Consider the following 11,193-nt stretch of genomic DNA (forward strand, 5'->3'; position numbering starts at 1 on the left):
ATCTTTGCAACTCTAATAATACAGCAATCTCTTTCACAAGAGTCCTGAGTATTGCATATGATAGGAAACTCACTATTCTAAGAAGCACCTCTTTCCTGCTTTAGCATCTCTATTATGAGTTCTTTCTAGTCTTAAATGACTGTTCAAATTCACATTTCTTTTTCCCCCCCACTGGTCAAAATCATTCCTTCAGGATCTGCTAATCACCTGAAGGACTTTGACCTCTTCCTGCAATGTGAAGACAGTTTCCATGTTATTCCCGAGTTCCCTATTCTCAACCCTAAGCAATTCTGATTTCTTTCAATGCCTATCTCATTGTCATAGGATAGGCCTCAGGGCTAAGAAACAGCTGCCTCCGCACAGCCTTTTGACGTGCTTCCATTGCTAATACTGAATTGTCTCCTTTACAAAGCCATTTGGCCGTAGCACAAGCTTAGGTTTCAAGAGGGGCAAATATGCCTAGAGAAGTCAATTATCAGGCTAATCCTTAAATGGTAACTGCAAAGAATGTAGTGGGCAATGTCCGAGCCTTCTGCCAACAAATGCCACTTTCTTGCAGCAACTAGGGATTTTTGGGCAGCAGTATTGTAATAATTTGCCAATTATGCCTGCTTCAGAACCATTGCCAAAACAATCCAATGCTTTCCATGCCACTACTGTTGACAGGACAGCTAAGGATTTCAACATTTCCTTTTACAGTCTGAATAGAAGTCCTCTGCCTTGGGGACTGTGACAATATTTGATATCTTGAGAGAGGGAAAATGCACGGGCCAGAAAGTGAGACTGGAGAGAAGAAGAGAAATGCTAATGAGAGTGAACAAAGGCAACAAAGTGACAATTATGCAAAGATTGGGCTCTGAAAGCTTGCACCAAACTGATGTTTGTGTATCTATCAGAGGGCAAATCTGCAAAATTGAAAAAGTACATTATTGGAAGAAAAGATTATAACAGTAAATTCCACATATTAACTAAAATAAAATAAAACAAAAAACAAAATGAACACTTTCAATTGACTATCAACCCAGGTGTCTCAACTTTGAATCTGGAGACAAGGTGGGAAAGATTATAATGATATTTAAAGTTTGTGTTCAATATCCAAAGCTCATTAAAATAATTAAGTGGAAACTATAATTGAAAAGAAAATAAACTTAAAGAGATGTGAACAGAAGAAATAATGTCAGGGGCTGTTCGAAATGTAACAGAAGTATGGGGAGAGACAAAGGAGAAGTATGAGGGGAAATTCAATGGGAATAGAGTGAGTTGAGGCAGCATTTTTGAAACCATGTTCCCCCAAATCCTTTATGATCTAATGAATTCTATAGGGAGATATAAAAGGAGAGTGCGCAGGACCTTCCTACCTCTACATCAAACACAAGGCCATACTTTTTACATACACAGATTTACATAAATTTATCTTGAGGAATGGGACAGTTATTTAAAAATAATATTTGAACAATTAAAAAAAACTACCAAAAGCAATGAGCCACTGAAAGTTCTCAATTAGGGAGTGATCTGTTCAAGCTGTGCTTTCGGAATCTGGCAACCAAGTGTCTGATGGATTAGAATAGGGCCCATTTAGGAGCAGGCACCTTGATTAAAAGGCTATAATAATAATCCAGGTGCACAGTATTAAGTGCTTGATTTGAGAACATAGTTGTGAAAATGGAAATTTAAAAAGAATATGAACATTTTTTAAAGGCAAAATTCAATTTTAGGTTTAATGTCTATGCATTTGGTACAAAGCTAATTTACATCCATATACAATATTTTAGATTGAAGAACTCAAAATGGATAAATTTCAGGGATGACTGACTGGGGCAGTAAAAAGGCCACAGAGAAATCTAGGGTTTCGAAGATGGTGAATATGAAAGTCATTAGAATATCCATGAAGAGATGATGACTAACCACAGAAATGTGAACCTGAATTTGAGAAGATGCATGAGGGATGAGAATGTGTGTTTGGAAGGCATCCCCATGCAGGCAGTAGCTAGAACAATAGAACAGAGAGACCCTGATGGGAGAGACAATTATGATCAAAGGGCTGAAGACCAAACCAAGGCTTAGAAAACAAGAAGAAGAAGTAATTCCATAGGGTCTTCCCAGGGCTCATGCTCAGGCACTCATTTGATAACATTATTTGATAGGCTCACTAATATTGATCTTTTTAATTTTCAGGAAATTTGATCATTCTGATATGAAGTCTCCAGTGGGTATCTATTGATCTCTCAAACCAAGCTTCTAAACCCCTTGAGAGAGTACACATTAAAGACCATATACTACTACTTGCAAGTAATTAGGTAATGCTGGGAGGGGGAAAATGTCCAAATGTACAGTGGAATGAAATGAAACCTTTAATAATGATGTCGGTCTGGATGATGTGCTTATACATATAAAGAGTCTCAAAAACCAATACTCCCACGGGCGAGGGAATAGCCAAGTTTGTTGCGGTTTCCAATGAATGACATCAGCCCCATGTAGGTCTCAATCAAAATGGGTTCCATTAGCACCCTAAATTCCTTTTTGCTTCCAGATCCTGTGGGATTCTTGTGGGCTTTCTCGATAGTTGGAACAAGTTTAGATGTCAACCCAGACATCTGAAGAGAAAAAGAAAACACAGAATTAGTGATTGCATGGTGGAACAAGGGCTGCCTGAGCCAGCCCTCTGAGGCTATAGTGAATCAGTTTTTCTCACTTCTTAACTAGAAATCATCTCTCAAAACAATTAACATAGCTTCTGTTAGTGTTTTAGTACTATTAAGCTCTTAATAATTTATGTACATAATAAAATGGTCTTGCTTATTTATTTTTATTATTGATTCATAATTTGTACAACATTACGAAATCTGTGCAATAAATATTTACTGATTGTGATTATGAATCAGGCAACCTCTGGAATGTTGCTGAGTATTTAAAAAGCATTAAATAGTTTCACTATGAAAGCAGTGATATCATAGGAGAGAATCTTTATTAAGAAATGAACGGGTAACAGTATACAAAGTTCATGTTTATAAAAAGCAGCAAAAGAAAAGCATATATTGATAAAGAGGCACAGACAAGGGAGAAATAATATTTGATTGAGGGATCACCAATGGCTTCAAAAAAGGGAGATTACTAAAATAATCCTCAGAAGATTATTAGGCGGGGCTAAGGGAAGGTCTGTTAGGTAAGGCTTAATCGACATCTAGGGGACGCTGATGGCATATAAGCGTGGAACTGTCCGTGGTTAGATTTGCCATGCGTAATGATAACCTGCCTGAGAGTGAAGCCAACAGAGACGAAAAAGATTAAGACATGGAGAAACCTAAATTCTTGAAAAAATCATGGGGATTACTAGATCATCATTTCTTGGCCTTTTAAGTGAAATGAATCAGAAACAGCCTTCGGTTTGTCACGTCAGGATGAATTGGGTATTTTCAGCTGCCTTCAAAGAAGTGAGTAATGTAAAGAGCATCCCAAACAATATATTAATGAGGACATGAATCAGGAGAGCTGATATCTTTGTATTTTCAATGACTCTTTTACACCTACTATTTCATTTTCTACCCATATGATTACCTCTAGATTTAAAATCAACGATCATAGAAGGCAAGTGAGCTGCCCACGGACACTTCACTCCCTACTATATGGTAAAACTGAACCTCGAGAATAAGGGCCTGCACAAAGTGTGAACAAAATCTGTTTCCTAGGAAACTGGAAGTCTAAATTACAAGTCTAAATTAAAACTTTAGAGTTCAGTTCAAGTTCAGTGCAAATTATTAAGTATCCTCTATAAAGAGACCATTGTTCTACTCAATTCTCTACAAGGAAGTCAGGTTTTGCTTTAAGAGACTAACACAAGAGTTTCTGTTTGTACTGATTCAATGATTCCCAATAGCTTTTCATCATAATCCATTTTTGTTGTTGTTTCTGGATTCTTATTTTATACTAAAATGCCCTACAAAAAACCACTTTTCCACTTTAGGCTTGAGTGAACTTACTAATAAGAAAAAAGTATATAAAATTTTGAATACATATATTATTGCTAGTTGACCTAACACATAAGCAACAATAATCTCAAACAAACCTTACTCAAGTAAAACCTCTGCAATTGATTTACTTTGTGGTATTAGAAAACTCACTCCCCCCAGTGGAGCCTCAGTTTGGGCTTCCAAAGAGGGGTAAATAAAGCATTGAAGTGGTTTCTTTAAGACAATAGCAAAGAAAGCTCTGTTGGTCCTAACCCAAAGATCGGTCCTTTGAACCCACGTAGTCACTCCTCAGAAGACAAGTCTTAATTTGTTATTATTGTTGGGTTTTTCTTTTTGATTTGTATGTTGTGCTTTGTTTTGTATGTTTCTCTGTGTATGAAATGCAAGGTATCTATAGATGCAGTATTTGGAGGGACGGTTTCTTCAGAGCCCTCGGGGTGCAGCGGTGATGTGTTGGGCTGCAGTCCTCATGGTCACAGGGAGAAACCCCATCAGCTCCCCAGGAGGATGGCATTCTCCCCCAGGAAACAGTTAGTCTTGGGAATGGGATGAGTCCTTAGGAGTCAGCATGGATTCTATGGTGGGGAGCTTATGTTTTGGGGGGTTGGGGTTATGGCAGGGGAAGTTTGGGGGGAAATGAAGAGTTCATAATAATGAGTGCAAGAAAGATAAAGATATTCTAATATTTATTGTGGTGATGATTACAAAACTCTTTTTCATATGATTGAACTACTAAATTGGATGATATGTGAAGGACATGCGAATGAAACTACTGAAAAACCTCATTCAGCAGGAAGACTCTTTGGTGCACAATGTTAAATAAAATAATGTTGAGAGTAATTTGCATTGCTAAATAAAGACATTTTTAAAAGATTACAACCAAAAGCAATCCTATGGAGCTGTGCTACTTCGAACCCCCGGGTCCCTCACGGGTGGGGTCTGCCCGAATGGCAGCCAACAACATAAAACGAGAAGGAAAAACTGTTAGTGAGTTTGATTCTGAAACCACATAAAGTTTACGAGTGTACTTCTATATTCATGGATTTTCCAAATAAACGAATGTATGTATCCCTCTTTACTTTTCTTCTAAGTAATAGTTGTCCAATGGTCTATGAAAATGTTTATTTAAAAAACAGATGCACATATCCACTGAGGTGAAAGAATCTAACAGCAGGTAGTGTTCTGCTTATTTTCCATGAGTTCCCGCCTGTAGCAGCAAAGAGGGATGGAGGACAGTCCTGTTACCTGGCCCTGACCTTCTGTGAGGCAACGGTAGGAATCTAATTGTGGTGTCACTGAGTAACAAATCACAGACACATCACCCAGGGATGCTAGAGTGACACATTTGTGGTAAAGGAGATCCTTCCTTCCTTTCAGTGAACACCACCAAATGCTTTAGTTAATTGGATAAGATAAGCAGAAAGATAGAATTCCTTTTCAGCTTTGGAAAGAGGAAACTAAAAAGGAAGAAACACATTAGAGATAGACTTTTAAACCCTGTGTGTTAGAACCATGCCATTCCAAGTTCTGAAGTGATTTTAAAGTGTGTCGATGCCAACCACGCATCTTGAGTGTTAATTGACATTGACACATCCTCATGAAGCAGTCATACTCTTCTACATTGACGTTTTCATTGACAGGAAAACCACAGCTACATGAAAATGCCCCGCATCACTTTGGGTAAATTCTTGGGGCTAGGTGGAAAGAACCAGGTATATTTCTATGCCCCATGAGATACAGGTAGTGAAACCTTGGAAAAATCATTTAAACTCAAGGAGTTTTAGAAAACAATAGTAATATAACAAGTATAAATATAAATACAAATCTCACAAAACAATTGTAAAAATTTAAGTGAAGCATTAAAAATATTTTGCAAGCCATCTTAGTATAGATGCACACATACGATTATTTTCAGGGTGCAAAGGATGTGCCTTCTTTATTCCTATTTAACCTCAATACCATAATTTCCATGCCAATTTTAAAAAAATGTGTATCATCTAGAGACTCAAGAAAGTATTATAACAAATACAACACATTTTAAACTAATATAAAGTCCCCTTGATGCCAAAAGAAAAATTAAATTCTGCTCAGGAACTACGACCTCAAAAATGTAGGTTGAGTATATCCCCTCAAGACAGTTCTCAATTAAAAAGGTAAAAATACCAACTGAAGAGAGGAGAAAGCAAGAGACACCACAAGACTCTGATTTTTTCTTTATTTGCTTTCACCACTATGTAATTTCTTCTAAAATATTATTTCTAATATGACTGTTGTCCTGCATGTAGAGTTAACCATTAATTTTGTGTTTATTAGCTCAAGACCTATTTTCTACAGGTAAAATGTTGCATCTTAATGTCAAAAATATTATGTGAATTTTCGGTTGCATAATCATCTATATAACTGTACAGCTGCAATTTAGTTTTAACTTCTTTAATTTTCTATGTAATTTTACATAGAAATTCATAGAATTTTAATTCTCTGTGTATATATTCATATACACATTTTTCTATCAGTATTTGTATTGGGAGCTGACTCTGAACCATTAGCAGATTAAAGAACTGCTAAATATTGATGAAGCAACTTCACTGGGTTATACGTTCTATGACTAGACAGGCTGGGATATTACTCTCAAATAGTCTAGTGGTAGGAGACAAAAGTGAAAACAGATACATACAATTTTGATAATGACAAGTTCTCTGAGAAAAATGACATATGCAAAAGGATTAAAAAAACAAATGTTATTTTGCATAGAATAGTCAGGATTAGTCTTTCTAAGAAGGCAATACTTGAACTCAAATGATAAAAAAGAACGAGTCATGAGGGAGTAGAGAGGGCTATTCTCTGCAGAAAAACAATACGTGCATAGGCTGTAAGGTAAGGATGAGCTTAGTTTATTCAAGGAACAAGAAAAACTCTTGTAAGACCGAGAGACAAGGAATCAAAGTCTTATGGATCATACTAAGGATGCTGGATTAAAGGAAGAATTACATATGTCTCCTTTTTTTTTTAATTAAGCCTGGCTAATTTTTTTAATTAAGCCTGTGTGGAGAATCTACTGTTAGGGTCAAATATGGAAATGGGAAGATAACTCTTTAGTCCAGACTAAAGGTGATAGTGCCTTGGACAAGAACCAAAATGGAACACGTGCTAACTGGTTACATTAGGAATGTGTTCTGGAGCTATCGACACAGAACTTGCTTAACTACAGGGAATGGATGCATGAGAGAATCAAATATAACATCTCGAACTTTGAGGAATGAGGTGGATAATGACATTACTAAGCTGGAAGGCAGTGAGTTGGAAGGGGGCAAAGTTGAAACTGGTGAGGTCCTAGGATCAAGGTTTCTGTTTGAGAATTGGTTCTGGTCTAACAAGCAAGCCTTGGACCTTGACTAGACATGAAATTGGAACAGAAAGAAATACACACACCAAAAGTTCATGTCTACAGCTAACAATTTTCTATTGATAATCATAGATTTAGATGTCAACAGGAACAAAATGGATTAATATCTTTATTTAGATTTAGATGTCAAAAGGATTTTAAATGTATTAATATCTTAAATTTAAAATTTTCTAGATATTGCATTCCCTTGTGGGCAAAATCAACTCCGGTGAGAACCATTGTATTACTGGAAATATAGCATGATATAGTGTGAGTATTAATGTCAGGCAGGTTTCATTTTAATTTTTAATAATATTTTGTTGCATTTTCAGGGAAATCACACTTTTTTATGCTACAACTTTGGAAGACCCTTAAGGAGAGGGGTTGAGACAGTGGCTCCAGCAATTGGCTCAAACATAACATTTGGGTAGATGCCACAGGACCAGGTAGTGTTACTTTCTGTTGTACATAGGGTTGTCTAAACTCACACCACAGCACCCAACAATAACAATAGTATGGTATTCACTGATGCCATGATCTTGGGCAAGTTATCCAGCTTCTTTGAATTTTATCATTTATTTTCCATAAAATAAAGCTACCAATAGCATCAAAAAGAGTTATATAATTTAAAAAGTAAAGTCCTGTCTTTCTCCCACCATTTTAATATTAACTGTTGCAATATTCTATCTATATGTAATTATTGATGTCAGTATTTGTACTGTGAACTGACTCTCTAAACCACTAACAATGAACAAGTAGGCTAACCATTGGGCTGCTATCTGCAAGGCCAGCAGTTCAAAACCACTAGTCATACCCCAGGAGAAAGATGAGGCTTTCTACTCTGGTAAAGGCTTACGGTCTTGGAACCACCCCCAAGGGCAGTTCTACTCTTTCCTATATGGTCGCTTTAAGTAGAAATCAACCCAATGGCAGTAAGTTATTTAGTAATAACATTAGACTCATAGACTGGAAGTCAAGATTATGAAATTACATGTTTTTAATGAACTGTGTGTGTGCTTATATATTATGGGAAGGTTTGGGAAGATAACATCTTTGGTTGAAAATATAAGTGGAAATCATAGGGAAAGGCACAAAGAAAGCCTATGGCAAATAATCAATGCACATGAACTGCTCTTATCATCATGAACAGCATCATTATCATAGCCCATGATCTCCTAAAGGTCAAAAAGCAAACATCTCAACACCCTCTGGATTATCAAGATCCCTTTTTCACAGATCAATAAATGTTTTTCAAGTTGAGTGATTGAATACCTCCTCAATCTGATCATGAATTTGAATTGATGAGACTCCTCTATGGCCTCAGTATCTAAGGACGAGGGGGAAATAAACTCTGTAAAAGCTACACTATGTCATAGTGAATGGACTTGACATTCATTGGAATCAGATGCACAGTGTTTCCAGTCATTGCTGGGTGCCCTATAGCCAGGGGAGGAGTCAGGAAAAAGAAGAAACAAGTAGTGCATTGAAGGAGAGGCAGACAAAAGGCCAAGTTGGCTTTTGAACAAGTCCCCAAGTTGGCTCTTGAACATTTAAAACACCTGAAATCAATCTGTGTGACAGGAACGCTGTGTCATTTGACATGAATGCCACCAGCAACATACTCATGCTTTCAAAGGTCTATGTTCCCAACTCGGGCTCCTCCTTGATTCCAGTCTCACATTATACCAACTCTGGTGACATGGGGACTGTGGGTTGTTTAGAATAAAGTATAGCAGTGTGTGTGTGTGTGTGTGTGTGTGTGTGTGTGTGTGTGTGTGTGTATGTGTAGGCTTTCTCTTCTTTACCAGGGCCCCTGATTTGCTTCAGGTGCTGTCTGCCAGCAGTTCACAGCCTAGAGTCTCAGTTTTCCTTAGTTTAAGCATTGCTTGCTTCCTGTTTACACTGGGTGAAAAGAGACCAGGTTTCATGCTTATAAACCCACATTCCTCAGCTGAGCAGGTTTTCCAAGCCTTCAGGCTAGAGGTTTCAGCCTAGATAGACAGGAGGTGAAGTGTGCCGGAATAAAGGGCTACTTCATCCATTACCCAATACTAGGAACCACGTGGGCATCACAAGTGGATTGAATGTGAGATTTCAAGCCGTTTACAGAGAAAATTGGAATTAAAAGATAAAAATATATAAACTTTATTTCTCAGTGTACAATCCATCAACTTTAAGATCCCTTTGTACGTGATGAGAGCAAGTAGCCAGTCAGCGTTCTGTACACACTGCCGTTGAGTCCATGTCAATGCATACCAGCCCTATAGAACTGGGTTAACTCCCTGTGAGTTTCTGAGTCTGCAACTCTTTATGGGCATAGAAAGCCTCATCTTTCTTCTATGGGGAAGCTGGGAGTTTTGAATGGCTAACTTCGTGGTTAGCAGCTCAATGTGTAACCATTCCACCACCAAATATGTCTTGGAAAAAGTACAGCCAGAATGTTCTTTGACAGTCAGGATAGTGAGACTTTATTTAATGTACTTTGGACATGTTACCGGGAGAGGCCAGTCCCTAGAAAAGGACATCTTGTTTGGTTAAGTAGCAGGGCAATGAAAACAGAGAAAGACCCTTGACGAGATGGATCAACACAGCAGCAGTAATGGGCTCAAACATAACAAATGTGAGCATGATGCTGGTTGGGGGAAAGATGAGCTCGCTGGTACATAGAGTCACTATTACTTGGAACTGAATCAATGGCACGTAACAACAACAACAACAACAACAAGAATTGAGAGTACTTGGAAATTAACCAGGTCAATACAGTCTTTTTACATTACTACCTGAAGAAAAATGGGTGTCCATTAAAATTTTTTCTCAATGGAGAGAAGGGCAGAGGAGGTCTAGTGGGGTTTTATCAAGGGCAATGTAGCAGCGAGGAATTACTAACCTCGAATGAAGGTCGAAGGTGATGGTGGGACAAGAGGAAAGCAAAAGGAAAGAAAGGAAAGAACCAGGAGGCAAAGGACATTTACAAAGGGCTAAATACAGGCATGTACATATGTAAATATGTTTATATATAATGAGAGGGGAAGAGAACTATGTACTAACATCTACATGTTAAGAATTAAGGTTGCAGATGCACATTGGGCCTCAACTCAAGTACTCCCTCAGCACAAGAACACTTTGTTCTCATAATCCTGCATTCTGTGAGGCGCACCTCACCTTCCAGATCACTGAAGACAAAATGGATGCATAAGCAAATGTGGTGAAGAAAGCTGATGATGCCCGGCTATCAAAAGATATAGCATCTGGAGTCTTAAAGGCTTGAAGATAAACAAGCAGCCATCTAGATAAGAAGCAACAAAGCCCACATGGAAGAAACACATTAGCTTGTGTGACCCGAGGTGTCAATGGGATCAGGTATCAGGCATCTAAGATCCAGAAAAAAATAACACCCAAGATGAATAGAGGGGGGGCATGGAGTGGACACCCAATGCCCATCTGTAGACAATTGGACATCCCCTCACAGAGGAGTCACAGGGAAGAGATGAGTCAGTCAGGGTGCTCTACAGCACAGATGAAACAAACAACTTTCCTCTAGCTCTTTGGTGCTTCCTTCCCTCCACTATCACAACCTCAATTCTACCTTAAAAATCAGATTAGACCAGAAACATGCACACTGCTACAGATAAGAGTCCACCACACAGGGAATCCAGGATAGATAAACCCCTCCGGACCAACAATGAGAATAAAGATACCAGGAAGATAAGGGGAGGATAGGAGGAGAAAGGGGGAATCACAAGTATCAATCTATAACCCCTTCCCAGGGGGTACAGACAACAGAAAAGTGGGTGAGGGGCAACGGAAGAGAATGTAAGATATGAAAATAATAATCTATAACTT

The 11,193-nt window shown here is 38.1% G+C and overlaps 1 protein-coding gene across 1 annotated transcript in view; it reads right to left on the reverse strand.

Moving 5' to 3' along the window:
• Positions 1–2,399: 2,399 nt before the first annotated feature.
• Positions 2,400–11,193, reverse strand: part of TPRG1 (tumor protein p63 regulated 1) — a 165,835-nt gene continuing 157,041 nt past the window's right edge. Inside the window, exon 5 of the mRNA XM_004713403.1 lies at positions 2,400–2,594. Within this exon, the coding sequence (XP_004713460.1) occupies positions 2,400–2,594 (195 nt within the window). The remainder of the gene's footprint in view (positions 2,595–11,193) is intronic.

The sequence above is a fragment of the Echinops telfairi genome, unplaced genomic scaffold (genome assembly GCF_000313985.2).
Source record: "Echinops telfairi isolate 266 unplaced genomic scaffold, ASM31398v2 ScPeMD7_7407;HRSCAF=8445, whole genome shotgun sequence".
In the NCBI taxonomy this organism is placed as follows: domain Eukaryota; kingdom Metazoa; phylum Chordata; class Mammalia; order Afrosoricida; family Tenrecidae; genus Echinops; species Echinops telfairi.